Source organism: Balaenoptera ricei, chromosome 12, assembly GCF_028023285.1.
Source record: "Balaenoptera ricei isolate mBalRic1 chromosome 12, mBalRic1.hap2, whole genome shotgun sequence".
Classification (NCBI taxonomy): domain Eukaryota; kingdom Metazoa; phylum Chordata; class Mammalia; order Artiodactyla; family Balaenopteridae; genus Balaenoptera; species Balaenoptera ricei.
Window position 1 is genome coordinate 1,440,081 of NC_082650.1, and position 17,424 is coordinate 1,457,504.

General features: G+C 48.7%; 1 protein-coding gene across 2 annotated transcripts in view; it reads right to left on the reverse strand.

The window, feature by feature from the left end:
* The window catches only part of SMOC2 (SPARC related modular calcium binding 2), a 156,331-nt gene that overhangs the window by 82,405 nt on the left and 56,502 nt on the right, over nucleotides 1–17,424 (reverse strand). For both annotated transcript variants that reach the window (XM_059941848.1, XM_059941847.1), the window contains exons 4-5: nucleotides 16,772–16,871; nucleotides 2,537–2,584 (exon numbers count right to left, since the gene is read on the reverse strand). In XM_059941848.1, the coding sequence (XP_059797831.1) occupies nucleotides 2,537–2,584; nucleotides 16,772–16,871 (148 nt within the window). The remainder of the gene's footprint in view (nucleotides 1–2,536; nucleotides 2,585–16,771; nucleotides 16,872–17,424) is intronic.

Consider the following 17,424-nt stretch of genomic DNA (forward strand, 5'->3'; position numbering starts at 1 on the left):
CCGGTGGGGAACCGGGTGAGAGTGTCAGAGGAGAGGGACGAGTGTGCATTAGAAAGCTCTACGCCATTTCACTGAAAACATTATTCCAAGGACACGGTCTTTATGGAATTAGTTCAAAAACACTCGTTGGGTTCCCTGGTAAGCAAGCTTCTAGAAGCCGCCCAGGCAAGGGGGCCCCAGCCAGGGACGCTGTTACAAAGCACACTGCGGGGGGCTCTCGAGAACCATCCTAGTGTTTTTATTCGTGTGATTTTTTTTTTTTTTTTAATAACTTCAGAATCAAAATACAGCAAGCAGTGGCAGAGAGAAGGAGCAGCCACTTGGCTTATGTAGCTAACTGTGACTCATTACTGTCTATCCCAGCTATCTGAAGAGTAAAAATGAAGTTTCCCATAAGTTCTTTTCAGGGGAAAACCAAAAAGAATATTTTAAAAATTCTTTAACATTTAACTATCTCCAGAAAAAAAGCTTGTTATCTGTCAAGATACTGACAAAATGTAGCGTCATTTATCTGAAATAGCCAAGTCAAATAATGATAGTAGCAATAAACTAGAAGTATTTTGCTATTGAATATTCTATAATCTTCTTCCAAGAATGAAATGGGGAACATATTTAAAACATATTTAACATATTTGAAAGTCTTAACAGAACATACTGAGAAAAGTCTTAGCGTATTTAAACATCCTTTGGAATGACAACCATAAAGTACATAGCTAATGTTGCACCTTTTTGCTGAGGCCTAAGCAGACCACCACTTTGGGGCCAGCAGCCCCAGTCTGCTCCCTGGGTCCAGGCCAGTCTGAGTTCTCAGCCGAGCTAACCACGGCGAGAGGTGATGGGGGGCGTCCCTGAGGGACAATGATGGGTGCCGGCCCCCACGCCTCTCCCTCCCCCGCCCCTAATGCCAGCACCAGAGGCCTCTACATTCCTGCCTTGGCCGTAGGCCCCCCGGGCAGCATGATCCTCTCACCCACCACCATGCTCTGGCCCCTTGAGAGTCTGTCCCGGTGCAACTAGCCCACTGGCACCTTACTGGGCTCAGCCTTCCGAAAATGAAGCAAAGTCATGGACAGCTTGGTGCCTTTCACTTTCCCTCCAGGGGAGTTTGTTAAATGTCTCTTTTTAAACCAGCTTCGTTACTTATTCTCAGGTATTTCCTCTGACAGGCACGTCCGTAGATCAAGGGGCTTCAGTAGAAGGAACGTGTTCTTCCCTTAAATCCACTTCTGAGCCCACGTGCCAATTCCCCGGGGATTTTTTAAGTATTTTTACAGTGGATTCAACCTGTATCACCATGAACAGGATTGGGTGCGGGCGCCTGGAAGAGTACTTCCCTCCGCCTCCCTTTCAGCATTTGACTCCTGTTTCTCACCACGAACATGTATACTTCCTCTCCTCTAAAACATACCAGAATGCTCACCCCAACTTCATCTCCCCCTTCCCACACGGAAACCCTGTCCCGAGCCAGTGTCCTGACCCCACCTGCCGGTCCCTCTCTCACCTACGAACTGGGCTCTTCTCCCCACCTGTGAGGGTCTCTGCCCACGCCACACCTGCCCCAGCTTTCACACCCACCGTGCTCCACTCAACTCCTCCTCCTCTGTGAAACCGCTCCAATTCCGCCCTCGTCTGTGCCCGCCCTGCGTGCTGTCTACACAGCTGGCATTTACTCGTGTGCCAATCTGTGTGGATCTCATGGATTTATCTTAATGATACAAAGACTCTACAGTCTTTCCAGGGCAAGGACAGTGGCCACCGTGATTTCAATACACACTTAAAAGACCTGGGTTGAATAAAACTGGGGTCTTTTGACTTCCTATCACTTTTCTCTATTACTGGTTCATATACTATAACCTACCTCAGGAAAAAAAAGTACTTAAGATGTTGGTACATTATTTTTATTTCATCTTAAAAATAGATTCTGACTTCACAGGTTGATATAATATAAAGACAGAAAATGTGTCATTGGGACTAACGGGTGACAGCTGAGGGAAGGGCAAAGAGGTCACGGTGGGCTTGCGGCAGCCAGCGGAGATGCTCCAGGAGCCGTGGGATGATTTCCAAAGGAAATGCTCCCTGCTCCGTCTGGTTCTTGGGGTACTGGTCCCAGAAGGAGTGACTGTCATAGATGGAAACAGCCACCTTCTTATGAGGAACAGCAGGCAGAGCTCCATTAGTGACCTCCGACAGCTGCTATGCTAGAGGCTCGTGCCAGCCCTGGAGTCCTCTGCACAGATATAGACCCGGGATGATCCTAACACCGTCCACAGGTGGTCCCAACACAAGCCACGTCTAAGAAGCCCTGACGCGGACACAAGTGGGTCACCCAGCAGGTCACGTGCCCAGCACCTGCCAGGTCCCAACAACCCTAAGGGTCGAATAAACGTTTGCTGTATGAATAAATAATTAACAAAGGGCTTCAGTTCTCATTACCATCACTGATATACATTGACATTTTAACTTGAGAAGTTATTTTAAGGCATAGATTAGATTCGCTGTAGTAATGTATCAAGGAAGTTCATTTTAAGATAGTTACCTGTTTTTCCTGTGCCTTCCCGTTGGGGTAACTTTTCATTTACGGAACCTAAAAGAGGGAAAATAAGGGATAAAATTATTCTTGGCTCTCAAATGCTCATCACTAATTGTTACACAAACATTTTATTCCATTTTGATTAATTCACAGGGCTTTGTCGCTTTCTAGTTAATTTACACAAGCTACCTAGTGCCCTGGGGTGACTCTGTCATCTGAATCACAAGCCCAAAACTAGGAAATGTAAGATTAGCTCCTATTTCTCTGGTTACCTGGCTTGGGTTGTACATAAGACCCTCTAGGGTACAAAATAGAGCGGTTTCTTCACATTAAAAATATGATAGATACTAACCTTTTTAACATACATCACTATGTGGAGATAGTTGAGTGAATTAGATTTTTAAAAAACTTTTAAAAAGTAATAAAAAGTTATTCAACTAAAGATAAATAAAAACCCTGGTTTCAGCTGAATTCTGATTTATGAAAAACTGAAGAACCATCTTTTTCTAAGGGGAGTACAGCAAATACGCTAAGGTTAACTGAGTAATTTATAACAAAATTTTAACAATTATATTACACTGAAAGGTTTACATTACAAATAGGAGGCCTTGCTCTGCCTTCCCCATAGACTGAAACCGTTATGGCACCACCATTTTCCTCACCGTTATTACACTTACTCAAAGGAATAAGCAAATTCTGTTCAGCATTAATTTGGAGTTTATCTGCCCGTCCAGTTCAGAATATTCCATCCAGGATTCATTTAGAATTCCCCTAGTCATATGCTAGCAAGACTCTGCAGCTAGAACATCTCATGAAATAAAACCTGAAATTCATCGCTTGTTTTTTTCAATTTCGAATATAACATTGAAATACAGACTTGTATTTATACTAAAGATATAAACTTTAGGACATTTTGGAATGTTTATCTTGTCTTGGAAATATAATGGTTCTATAGCAGGAAATGTACGAGCAGTTCGTTGTAGACGCAACCCCGAAGGACGGGGCAGACAGTGTAAGTCAGGGATGCTTTTCATACTCTCCAAACGTTGACAGAAATGACATTGAGGGCGTGGGTTCCCCTACACTCAGCCCAGGGGTTACAGGAAGGAGCAAGATACAACAGTAGACACTAGGTGGCCTGAGTGGGGTTCTACAGGAGACACAGCCTGTCCTCCCCACCCCAGCTGCTTGTCTGAAATACCTGAATCATAGGCATCTGGAAATGCAGTTTGGTCAATAGGTAAAAAGGACCAGATTTTCCTGGTGCATCTATTTGCACAGTATTTGAGGTGCTCCCCAAAGCAGCTGTTGGTTATTTCCCAGCTGGGGCTGGTACCATGCAGTGAAATGTCACATGCTTTCCAGGGTCAAAACACAGGACTTTACTTCTGGTGAGAATTCCCAGGGATATAAAGTGAGCTCATTGTGTGGCCTTCTGACAAAGCTTTCAAGATCCTACTTTGCTCGTTTCTCCCTTTGTAGCATCTCTTTACAAATCCAGATTTCTTAAAGGGCTTAAGTTTCTTAGTCATTGGTTTACTTTTATCATGTGTTTCTGCAGAGAGTCAAAAAATGTTTTCTATTTTGACTGGGAAATGACAATATTTCAGTAATATTTCTGAATACGACTATGTAGGTTTTACTCTTCTGAGCTAAATGCAAACATCCCAAATAATAATTAGAAGCCCCCCTCCCCAAGAGAGCTTCTCGATTGAATCAAGATAATATTTTGTAACCTAGGGGCTGAAGTCTCCAAGCCGCTGGTTCACGCCCTGATTAGCGGCTGAGGTCTGAAGACAATATTGAGCAAGTATCTACCTCCTCCCTCAGCTCCCTTTCCGTCTCTGAACCAACCAGTGTGTGGCTTGCTCACCAGCCACCGCCAATCCAATCCGTGTTCACTTAAATAAATCCGCACGAAATTAATTCCATCTTGTTCCTAAGATGTAGAAATAATTTTAACATAGAACTAAGCATCCCTGGATAACCTGCTCCAAATATATTTTTTTTAATTTTTACTTATTTAAATATTTATTTATTTATTATTTATGGCTGTGTTGGGTCTTCGTTTCTGTGTGAGGGCTTTCTCTAGTTGCGGCAAGCGGGGGCCACTCTTCATCGCGGTGCGCGGGCCTCTCACTATCGCGGCCTCTCTTGTTGCGGAGCACAGGCTCCAGACGCGCAGGCTCAGTAGTTGTGGCTCACGGGCCCAGTTGCTCCGCGGCATGTGGGATCTTCCCAGACCAGGGCTCGAACCCGTGTCTCCTGCATCGGCAGGCAGACTCTCAACCACTGCGCCACCAGGGAAGCCCGCTCCAAATATTTTGCTGCACAGAACTGGGGGGGGGGGGGGGGGGGCAATCCCATCAGGGCACGTACTTCCTCATCCAACTGCCTCTGGACCAGAAGCCCCTCCACGCCTTCCCGCCCAGCTTCCCCCGGCTCCCCGTCCTCAAGGACTCGGGAGACAGGCGGGCATCACTCTCCACACAGCAAAGCCGCTGGGCAAAGGAGAATCCAGGAACCCAGAACCACAACGCCACTCTTGTTCTTTCATTACATCTTTCTGGAGGTAAGAATTCGCTGAAGAACTCCCAAGAGTCGGAGCAGGTGAGATTCCAGGATGCAAGTGCAGAAAGGGAGCCTAGAGATAGGAGTGTGGCTGGCAGTCAACAGCTCTGCAGACCTTGGGCTGGTTGGCTGAACCTTCAGGCAGGAACACTCTGCCCCTCAGATTCCTATTTCAAAGGACACATTTGAATTCCTTCCATTTGTGAGATCTCATCCCATTTAAACGCTATTTTAAAAGGGTGGCTTTTTTAGCAATTCAGGTATGCATTGCTGATGGAGGAAACCACAGAAGGACAATGTGAGGGGACTGGCTACGGTCAAGGGGAAGAATAGTGAGCCCTGTGGTCCTGAGTCCTGGGTTCAAATCCAGCTACACTCAGCAACGCCCGCTTGCTGCCAAAACAGCGCCAGGGAGGGTGCAGTGTTTGCTGAAAGGGTTGGTGGTCTAAGATGAGCCCTTTCCACAAGCACGCAATGCACTTTAGAAATGAGTAAGGGGCAGAGGGGCTGCAATGTGCACAGCCAGAGGAGCCGTGAGAGGGTTTAATGAGGTCAGCTCACTGCAGGCGGCACTTGCTTATTAGCAAGTAGACTGCTGGTCCTTCAGAGCACAGTTAAACAAGCTGCAGTGATTTACTCCTTTCTGGAATCTCATGTCCAGGAGCAGATTCGCAATGTCACGTGGCTTTGCTTCAGCCAGAGGGAGAGAGAGCGAGACGAGAGGGAGAGAGACAGATAAGGGAGGAAGGAAGGGAGGGAGGGAGGGAGGGAGGAAGGGAGAAAGAAAGAAAGAAAGGAAGGAAGGAAGGAAGGAAGGAAGAAAGGAAAGAAAGGGAGAGAGAAAGAAAGGAAGAAATGAAGAGAGAAAGAAAAAGAAAGAAAGAAAAAGGAAGGAAAGAAGGAAGGAAGGAAGAAAGAAATAAAGAAAAAGAAAGAAGGAAGAAAAGGAAGGAGGAAGAAAGAGAGAAAGAGAGAGAAAGAAAAAGAAAAAGAGGGAAAGAAAGAAAGGAAGGGAGAAAGAAAGAAGGAAAGAAGGAAAGAAAGAAGGAAGGAAAGAAAAAGGAAAGAACAAAAGAAAGAAGGAAGGAAAGAATGAAAGAAAGAAGGAAAGAAAGGAAGAAAAAAGAAGGAAAGAAGGAAAGAAAGAAAGAAGGAAAGAAGGAATGAAAGAAAGAAAGGAAGGAAGGAAGGAAGGAAGAAGGAATGAAAGGGAGTAGAAGGGGCAGAAAGGCTACAATCCTGCCTATCTTCTGGACGAGCATTTCTCTTCCTGCTCCTTTGAGCTGGTCGCTAGACTGTTGACCCTGGGCTCTGAAAGCAGAGGTCCCACAAAGCTCTGCACCTAAACCAGGTCTCACCATCCTTCTGGGCCCTTCCTCCAGGGTAAGGACTTCTGGCTTTTCTCAGGAGCTGTCTGGCTGCTCTGCCTCGGACTTTCTGGTCAGCACCACGTGCGGATGACGTGCATAACCGTGGCGACTGTGTGTTGTGGGAAGAGGGCAGAACCTGGGTGACAGAACGAACATCACTACCTACCAGCTCTGTGCCCTGGGCAGGTGCCCTCACCTGCCCAAAGCTCAGTTTCCTCATCCGTAAAATGGCAGCGTGGGGACCTCCCTCACAGGCTGGAAGAAGCCAGCAGAGAAATCAACACACAAGAGGCCACAATGAATTTTCACTTAAAATATTTCAGGACACTCAGGTATCTGCGTGTTGTTAATTCCTCCTGTAGCCTCTCTCTTCACGTACGTATATTTTGTAGGTCAAGAGGGTAACAGCCGCTTGCAACAAAGAGTAATACTGTCTCCACTCAAGAGCAAATGGTTAAAATGTGCAGCCACTGGCAGGAGACCCGCGTGACCTCGGCCTCTCTGTGGCCACTTTCTTTCATTCATTCATTAATTCAACATGTTCACGGGATACAGCACGAAAAAGTTCCATCTACTTTGGAGTGATAGGCATTAAACAGAAATTATTCAAATAATTCATATTACAACTGTGTACATAGTCTCTACAGTTCCTTCTGCGTGCTGGTCATCGTTCTACGAACATCACATACATTAAGTCATCTGATGATGGCAGCAACCCTGAAGTAGGTGCCACTATTATACCCATTAGACAGATGAGGAGACTGAGACCCAGAGAGAGGTGTAACAGCCCAAGGTCACTTGGCCAGTAAGTGGCAGACCCAGGGTCCATGCCTGTGCTTTTAGTCCGCAGGGGAACTAACTTGGTCTGAGCAGTCAGGGCTGGCCTCCCCAAGGAGGTTGGAAGGAGAACCCCCATGAGGCAGAAAGGACAGCAGAGGGGAGCCGAGAGCACAGGCCGGCAGTGAGAGGAGCACAGCAGGTCTTAGAGCGTAGCCAACATGCAGGCTCCAGATGGCTCTCTGCCAGCACCATGTCTGTGTCCTTCTACACACATCCTCTGTCTGCAAGGACACAGGCAGGCTCTCCTGTCACCTCGGCCTCCGCAGAGACCAGTGCGTGGAGCCCGCGTGTGGAAGGCCTGGGCGTAACCTGAAGGTTGATGCAACCCTGGCCATTCCTGACAGCACTGCTTGACTTCAGACCTGCTTACGCACTCCTGGCCGTGGACAGGCCCAGGGACTGGAGAGCAGAGTCAGAAAAGGGCCCTGCCTGGAACACGCGCTGGGGATGCGAGAGCCAGGCGCCGAGTCCACGTTGGAGCCAGAGGTCCTGAAAACAGCCCGGGCCACGGCCCTTCTGTCGGTGCCGGGGGCCGTCCTACAGTTGAACCAGCATGTACAGTGGGGGCCACTGGGGTGACTTTGCCCCGCAGTTTACCTCCCAACGTTGATGGGGCTGCAACTCAGTTAACGTCTGGGTCAAAGCAGCTGAAAACCTGGGAAGTCCGAGCACCACGTGGACCTTCAGAACGGCATCAGGGCAGCCCCGGGGCCGTGCGCTGCCCCGGCCCCTCCCCAGCTGGACCCCGCTGGCCGAGTAAAGTGAGGCACCGCTCCGGGACCTCGGGCGCCTCACCCCACTTCTCAGACACCTTCACTGTTCACTCCCATCCTCAGCAGCTTTCCCCCTCGGCAGAAACCACCCACAAAGCCAGAGCTTTTTACCCAGTGCTTCGGACACAAGAAGGAGCCTGCCCTCTGCAGTCAAAACCCTTGAGGACACACTCCGGTGACCTGGCTGTGACCAGGGCCCTCCCTGAGCCGCCCTGCGAGGCCAGAGGCCGGGGGACGGGCTCCAGGAAGGGGGGCCCAGCCGGGCAGTGGGTGAGGCAGCCTGACCTACAGGGCAGCAAAGACAGGATCATCTGGAGTGGGCGCCGGGGCCCCTGGTCCCTCTGCCTCCAGCGAAGCAAACGGCCCCGGGGACGGGCAGTGGTCCCTCTGAGCTGGGCGGGCGTCCCCTGGAGCACAGCCGGCCGGCCCAGGTGCAGAGGCGCGTGCGTCCCCGGAGCCGACGCTGGGGCTCTCAGGCCAGGTCCCCTCCAGACTGCCCACCCGGCCCTGTGCCGGGGCGGCCTCGGGCACCCTTCCGAGACCTGGGTGCCCCGGGGGAAGCCCTGCCCCCGGCCCCGGGGGAGCCCCTGCGGCCACACCCACCTTCTCACATCCAGGCACACCTGCCGAAGCACGACTTCCTCCACCAGACGCCCGAGGGGCTCGGACCAAACGCTCCGACTCAGCTCAGGTGACGTCCGGGCTGTGGGACCGAGCCAGGACCCCAGCAGGCTGGTCAGGCCACTTGGAGGAGAGACGGAGCCAGGCCCTGTGTCTCTCGCCCAGAGATGGCCAGGGGCTGACAGTGGAGACGGGCCACCGCAGGCAGGGGCTCTCGGTCGCCCCTCTGCCCAGAAGCACCGGCGTCCTCACCGGGAAACGTGTCAAAAAAAGCGAGACCTCAGGCCTCCCTCCAGACCCATGGAATCAGAAATTCTGGGGTGGGGGGCAGGAATCTGTGCTGTCAGGCCCCTTTGTGGACCAAAATTTGGGCACCAGAGCTCTAAGGAAAAGGGCTTGGCCTGTGCTCTCTGCAGTGATTATTATTATTATTATTGTATTCTTTTTGTTATTATGAACTTGCCTACGTCTCGTCTGTCAAGCCCCAGCGGCTCCCCGAGACCCACCACGATGTCTCCTGTTTTCCTATTTTTATATTTCTGTGGACCCAGAAACCAAACAAAATCGGTTCGTCTCCCCGCAGTGAGCCTCTGCAAAACTGATGGGCTGGAAGAAGGCCCGCCCCGTCCCGAAGGACAGGGGGTGTCACCTTGGGTTTACTCTCCGTGCGTCTGTTTTCTTACCTAGTGATTCCTGGCTGGACGGGCATCAGGCAAAAGGGATGTTCAGACTCCATCCAGCCTGAGCTAAGCACCCTGCCTGACCCACATCTGAGAATCCCCTTCTCAAGATGGTAAGAGAAGAAATCAGTAAATCACAAATTTTGCTTTAAAAAATTGAGAGATTATTTCTGGATTTACTTTCCATCAGTGTCCACGTTAATGTCTCTCTTTTATATTTTTTACTTTAATGTCTGAAAGTTAACGTATTTCAGTGGCCAGAGAAAACAAACATCACTATCATTCTTGCAACAGGGTCGTTCACAGTCAATAGTTTCATGAATCTTCCCAACATTTGACCATTGCGGTTGTACATTTAAAAAGGTGCCATAAAAAATTGTTCTGTTTGTTTAAAAAAAATAAGGAAAATACATATACTTGTTTTTTAATGTGGAGACATGGGATACCTCTGGAAGAGATTATCCATTGTTATTTATATAGAGTTATATGTTCTGGGATCATTTACTTCTAAAAGACCTTTTAATTTATGAAGTTTTGTTAAATATTAGAAAATATCAGAAAAAAGCTATTTATGGCTTAAATGTGGAAGAGGACAGTTTATAGAGTACCCTTTTAAAGTAATGAAAGATGCAGTTATAAAGTAGCCACCAAATTAAATGTATAATGGAGTACAATAATAGAGCAGATTATAATATAAATCAACTATTATACACCAGAAAGTAACTTTTTCCAGAAAGGAAAACTAAAAACACCAACATGTTGCCCATCAGGTAAATAAATAATTCAAAAGAAGTCCAAACTGAAAAGGAAAAGACAGACAGACAGACAGCTGTGGCTCTGGGCGCAGACATGCCCCAGCACCACCGCCAGGCAAGGGCCGAGGGAAAATCTGCCTCCTGGCTGGTGCTGGTCAGACGGGGTCAGTCATCAGAGGTCCTTAATGCTGATTCTCAAACAGGCTTCTAAGTCTTGTTTAGCACAATAACAGCACCTCGTGGTCTTTTCCTTGAGTATTTGACTTAATTTTTAAAAAATCTTTCAGTGTCAATTAAACACCTTCTGAAATTTCCACAATCTGGAACTTTTATCAGAAATTTTACATATCCCATGTTGGCTGTATCAAATTACTATCCTTTCTCATCATGGATGTAAAATTAATTTCCTCAATACTTCAAAAATCGTCATAACAGTAGGTGTTAGACAGTAATATAATGTATATCTTTTTCTAAAAACTCACTTCCTTAGAGAAGTTTGCAGTGAAGGCTGGCAGCAAAGCCAACCCCTCCCCCGGGGCTCACCTCCATCTGAAATGCGGCTCCGTTCAATGCATTTTCTACGTCTTGTTACAGTTGTTTCTTTCACATTTCCTCACCAATAGGTATTCAAATGTTTTATTTTAACAAGTATCGTTTTCAGGAAGAGAATTGTTAAGCCTGAAGAAAAAGCCATTTTGATCCCTCTGATCTGTAACCTTTCCCATCAAGCAAAGGACTCTGAATGTGTATTTGAATAATTCTCATCAAGAGGTACTTCAGAGGCACAGCTGTGTTGTTGATTTCAATATTTGGGAATTCAGTTGTTCTGGATGTTTCTTTCAAGTTCCTCAGCTATGGAGGGCCCTTAACTTATTACCAGGGAAATTCATTGGTGAAAAAAAGCTTCTCTTTATAAAGTGAAAATTTTCAAAAATCATAAGGATATTCATACAAACATGGAGTTCTACCATTTCCGGTAGAGGCCAAAACTTTAGGCATGGTAGGAAACTGCAAAGATCATAGTTCAATTAATGTAAATAACATAGAAAAGTTATTCAATCTAATCCAAGTTTCTCTGTCATTTATAACCAGGTCTTCCAAAACCCAAATTTAGAAGTTGGTCCGAGAAGCTGTCATCAGAATGCATACGAGCTGAGTAAACTCCCAGAAACGACCACTGACTTGCTCATTCCTGCAAAGCTTTCCATCATTAAAATCAAAGAGTAGATCGTATTCTACACTTTGAGAAGGAACTCCTCAAACACTTGATGTGGCCCTGGCCGGATGAACAAGATTTCCACTCCTTCCCCAGAAACACTGTCCCTACAACTGGCCTTGGTTTAAAGAGGGGTGCAGGGCGGTGCGGGCAGAATCTCAAGCCGCAGTTACGGGTGTTTCTCGTCTCTTCTATAACCCGAGGTCTGTAGCTTACTTCAAACGCATACCTCAAGCTGAGTTACATATGAAGATTCTTTCGATATTGTAATATTAAAGAGTTCCTGCATGTAGGCTCGGCTTACAATGTCTTCGACTGCTTTGTACTCACGCCAGGAATAAACTCTTGGCTAGGGTGCACGGGAACAGAGGGAGATGAGCTTAAAACCCCGAAGCCATTCCCAAATAATCGAGAATGGGCCAGCTACAGAAATCCTCCCTCGGAAAAAAGTCCTTTGTTTTTAAGCTCTCCTCCCGCCCCCAGCAATGTCAGTCTTCAAATCTTTAGAAAGAAGAACAAGAGGAAATCCCTACAGAATAAATATAAATCAGCTGTGCCCGGATGGAGACCTGCGGCCCCGGCCCCTCAGCAGCAAGAAAGACGGAGGGAAGACCCAGCGGGCTGCGTGGCGCCGCCTTGACCGTCCTGAGCATGCCTGGAGCGAGTGAAGCCCCGCAGCAGACCCGAGGTCTAGGCCAGCAGGGCTGGGGGTATAATCTCCAGGAGCGCCTGCTGTCAGGCAGGGCAGGGCTGGGAGTGAGTTCGGATTTAGCTCGAAGAGCAGCTGTTTGGTCCTGAACACATCTCAGGGCAACATGCTGCTGCTTCCCCAGAAGAGGGAAAGCCCTTCCCGCCCCTGCTCACCTCCCCACCTGACTTGGTAAGGGGAAGAGCAGACCCAGGGCCCCTTGAGACCAAGCAGCGGAAGGAGCCAGTTCTGCCCCTCTTCTTTGGGAGGTGTCTCCTCCAGACGCCTCCCCGCGTTCTTGGACGGTGAGTCGCCCCTCTCTGGGGGCCCGCGGCTGGCTTCCGCACTGAACTCCCAGATCCTCGACGGGTGTGTTCAGCGGTGGGCGCCTGGCCTGGCGAAGGTTCGGTAAGTGCCGCTGGTGGAGATGGTCGTGAATGAGAAACGACGGGTGGGTTTCTAGGGAGGGAAGGGGGAGCCTCCACGGGGACGAGCGTCACGGGGCCTGGCCGCTACCGCCCACTGAAGGGACGCCTCTGATGCCGTTCCCAGGGTCCTCACCGCGTGGGAACGATCCCGTCACCAGGAAGCAGGTGCCAACAGGGGCCAAAGGGGCCGATTTCTCCCCCGAAGCTCCCTGCCCCCTAAGGCTTGAGCTCCACTGAGAGTCACGAGTCCGAGTCCGTGGCTGGAAGGAGAGACAAGGCAGGTCCTCCCCTCGTTGCGAAAATCTGTGCGATTACCTGTCAGCGCCCGAGCAGCGGTGGTCCAGGAAGTGCGCTGACTTGGTGAAAGCTGATTAAAGCCGGCGGTGGGTTCCAGGGTCACCGAGGAGTCACCACAGTGGGTGGGCAGTGGCCCTCCTTGTCCTTCAAGCACCTCGCTGGGGCCTGGACAACACGGCCCCGTGGTCATGGAGCTCAGAGCTGGGAGTTACACATGTTCGAACTCATTATTTCTTATAAATAAGGAACTCAAGGCCCATGAAGTCACATTACGGTATCTGGCAGAAAATGTGGGCAATGGAGACAAAAGCATAGATTGAAATCCCAACCCCGTCACTTACATGCGCAAGGGGCCTCGGGTCAGGCTCTCACCTGTAAATGGAAGGTAAAACCACTTCTACCTCGGGGCGTGACACTGACACACGACAGCCCCGTGAGCGTGAGCCCGGCCACTGTCGCCATGACGTGGGCTCCCAGCCTGCTCTCCCCACTCGTCCTGCGCATCCCCTGGCAGAGGCTGGCCCTGACACTGGGGTTCCCCGAACCCTCCTGCAGTCTCTTTCCTGCCATCCCTCCCCTGCAGGGAAGGGGCCGTCCTGACCCCACCTCCCCTCCTGTCGCTTCCTAGACATCCAGCACCTTCCCTCTGTCAAAATCCTCGGGAAACGATGTCAGGTAACTTACGACCTCGGGGAGAATTTAAATCAGTGTGTTACCCCTTCCGTGGGCTTTGCATCTTCAACTTTCTGAATCTGTGAAACATCACCCTCACACATAAAGTGCCTCAACACAAACGCACAGCCCAGTGACTTATCACCATAGGTCCAGGGAAACAGTGTCCCGGCAGGGGGAGGGGCCCCCAGGCCCAGCCCTCTTTCCCATCTCAGAGTTCTCCCCCTTCCACACCTCACCGCTGTCCTTAGAGTCTGACCACTGAAGCTGAGTTTTGTCTGGTTTTTGAACTTTAAATGGGCTGCGGTGTTCCGGGCTCCGGCCCCCTCACCCGGACACACTCACCAGAGCCGCAGCAGCTCCTGTGTTCTCGCCGTTCGTGTCCTACCCGAGGGCCAAGCAAGCACGTGATCTCTCCCTCCGACACCAGTGGACGCTCGCTGGCTTCCAGGATCTGGTCATCACCACCAGCGTGCCGTGCACACTTTCTCACACGCCTCCCGCTACAAAGCCGGCCCCTGTCTGCTCGTCCTGTGCCCCGTCTGCAGGGGCGAGCTGATGGCACGTCGGGGCCCCCCGGCGTTCACCGCTGCTGCCCCTCCCCTGGGGGTCAGGGAGTCTCCCTGGGAGGCTGGTTTGCATTTCCCTGCTACCCATGAGCACAAGCACCTTTTCCTATGTGCGCTGGTCCCTAGGATTTCCTCATCTGTAAAATGCCGCCTGTTCAAGACTTTTGTCTGTTTCTGCTAGATGGCCTCATTATCCCATTCTTCTTATTGATCCATAGGAATTTGGTGCTTTGCCTTAATGGCTTAAAAACACACGACTGTGAAATAAAAGAATCCTTCCCTTTGAAGGTCTTTCTGGGAGGAGTGGGCGGGGGGACATGGATGCTGGGACCCCCTCTGTTCCACTGAAATCAGCCGTGAGTGGACGTCCCCCGCCCTCCCCAGGGGCTGCTGCAACGTGTGTCTGCACCAGTTCATAATAAACACATGCATTCTAGGTGACCATTATTGTTTACTGCTAAGTTTTAATGTGTGTCTGCACCAGTTCATAATAAACACACACATGCATTCTAAGTGACCGTTATTGTTTATTGCTAAATTTTAATATCTTTTTCTGATTTTCAAATTTCTATAGAATGTGTTTATACGGTAAGCTCCGGGCGAACTCCAAGGCCAAAGACCACTGCTGACTGCTGACATTTACCCAGTTGTAATAAACTAGATGGAAATCACTCCCACGCTCTACAGAGAGTGGACAAAGCGTATCAGCCCCAGCAGGCGTCAGCCAGGGTCCCAGGGAAGGGAGGAGGACGCCCCTGGGGGTTTGCAGATGGAAACTGACCAGCTGACATACACATTATTAACCACAATCTCTCACAAAGTGATGCTCATTACCGCACTTGCAAGTGATTGGGGAGGATGTGTCAATATCCGGGAAGAGGTTATGTTACATTGTGCAAAAGTCTATCATAAACTCTGTGTGTGCGGCACTGAGTCCTCCCAACACTCTCCCTTAAATACCAAGATTCTCTCAACAACCCCGTGCAGCGCACAGTTTCCACACGTGTTCCGAGCACAGGCACCTGCTCTCCCCCACCCATATCTCTGCAGAATAAAAGCATGAATACAGCTGGGGATTCATAGAATTTTCCCATAACCCTGGCCAAGCTGCAAAACCAAGCCATTGGGGTGGAAAGGGAGGCACTCCTACAGGGAGCTCCGTCTCCGGCCTGGGAGGAAGCCTGCCCTGACCACATCACAAGTGTCCTCAGAGACACGCCCTCCCCGCCCCCGCTGGCATTTTCCATGCAATAAACACCAGATTCTAAGCAAAAGGGAAGAATACTCCTTCTTCCATAACCCATCACTTGAAACAAAAAAATCCACATGGGCAGTGAAAACAATGGAGCATTTCTATACAGCAAAAATTGCTGCTACCTGGTTAGAAAAAATAACGTGAGTGAACAGTACAGTGGTTTGATTCTAGAAACGAAGTGTTTGTTACAGGGAAGTTATAAGAAATCCAGCCAACTTTGCTCATGGTTTTCTAAGAAAGTTCTTTCAGACACTACTTAATTTCTCAAAAGGTGTCACTAAAATCACGGAAATAGGTATCTCCTCTGCTGTCTCCTTCGTAAAATAAGGCTGGGCTTGACTCAAAATGCTGTTACTTGGTTGAAATGAAATAAGCATTTGCAAGTAACTTTCAGAGTGAGGGACACACACAGAGGCCAACTCCTTATGCTAATTTTTTTCTCTTTCATTTACTCCACGAGTTTGTAAAAGGATTATTAAGTGTAAATGTAAGTTCACTAAAAATATATTTACAGCAATATTTAGATCTTGGATGACAAAACAGTTTTAAAAATAAGTGTATTTTAATTCCACATTATGCACATCCCCTGGCTTTTAAGTGATGACCAGTCACTTAAAATATAAGGTTTTGTGTTACTGTTAATTACGTACGTCATCATTCTGAAGCAGTTATGAGTTCTGACCTGTGCCTTGGCTCCTGGTATAAATGTCTGAATCATGAACAGAATTTCTAATTATAAGATGCCTGGTCTTGAAACAGAAAAGGGGTCTAAAAGAAAACTGTAAATACACGTTTCAATATTTTACATGAAAATTCAGGAAGATGTTTTGTATTGTTACATAACAGTATGTTTTTCCCTAGTAAGCTTAATCTAGTAATTGTGACACAAATATCATGAAATTTCTTCATAAATGGTCTGATAGGTCTCCCTCACCAATTAATCAAAACTCAAGCTGCAGACCATTTTCAAATAAAAATGATCTGAATCTTTTATAACATTTTTGGTAAAATATTAATGGAAAACAGACCATTTTATAGATTATTCTCCTGCCAATATTATTACCTTCAGTACATGAAGCCCTCTTATGAGTAATAAAGTAACACAAATAAACCATCTGGAAAGGGATCTGTGACGAATGATCCACTTTTTCTTTGCAAACATATACATACAAACACAGAAATGTTCGCTTTTCTCGGCCAATGAAAGCATTTGGTCATTTCCACTGATGACCACGGTCCTTGTGGTTATTTCTAAAAATTAAGAGTCCCGAATTGCCATAACCTACCGTGGTTCAGACCCAGATCCTCCATTCCTAAGCTCTCTTGAAAACAAAGTTTTCACAATACTTTGGGATTTGTCCAGTGACTCAAATCCATTCCCAACATTCCTCATAATTCCACCTAAACTGAATTTCTTTTCAGTTATGAGCAAACATTGGTAAGATGATCAGAAAGCAGCCAATAACGTCAGTAGCAGTTTCACCTCGTAAATTCAATTGGACCTACCGGGACACCTGGGCGTCTTGTGGGCCACGGCGGTGCCGCTGATGGGCCTCCCGTTGGGTGTGACGCACCAGCAGTACCCCGTGTAGCTGTGGCACTGGACCTGCAGGAGGGACGGGATGGGACGGGGCAGTCAGTGCGCGTGGCGCCCGCCCTCCGCGAGGCCCCCTCCACCACCTGCAGCCCAGCCTCATTTCCAACGCAGGTCCCGGAGGCCCGGTGCTTCCTGAGTCCTCGCGTTTGAACACCCGGAAAACAACCTGTAATGCTCTGGAACCTGGGAGCTTAGGGACGAAAGGGACCAGAGGCGTTTACAGTGAACGCCGGTGGGCGCCAGCCCGTAACTGTTCAGTATCTAATCCTTCATCTTTGCGATGGGGCCCGAGCCCGCATCTTATAAGAGGGAAACCCAGGCACCAAGGAGTCAGGATCGACAGGAGACTGCGGTCCGGCTGCCGGCGGGATGTCCCGTCACGGCCCCAGCTCCCCACCACCACCAGCCAGCCAGCGTGGACACCACCCGTGGCTCCAGCTTCTCTCTCTCTCTCTCTCTCCTTCCTGAGTCTTTCAAAGGTCAAGTGATTGTTGTAAAAATACATAGAGTTCACATGATTATTGGATGGCTCACAGCAGACCCTGTCTTGCGTGTGGTTTGT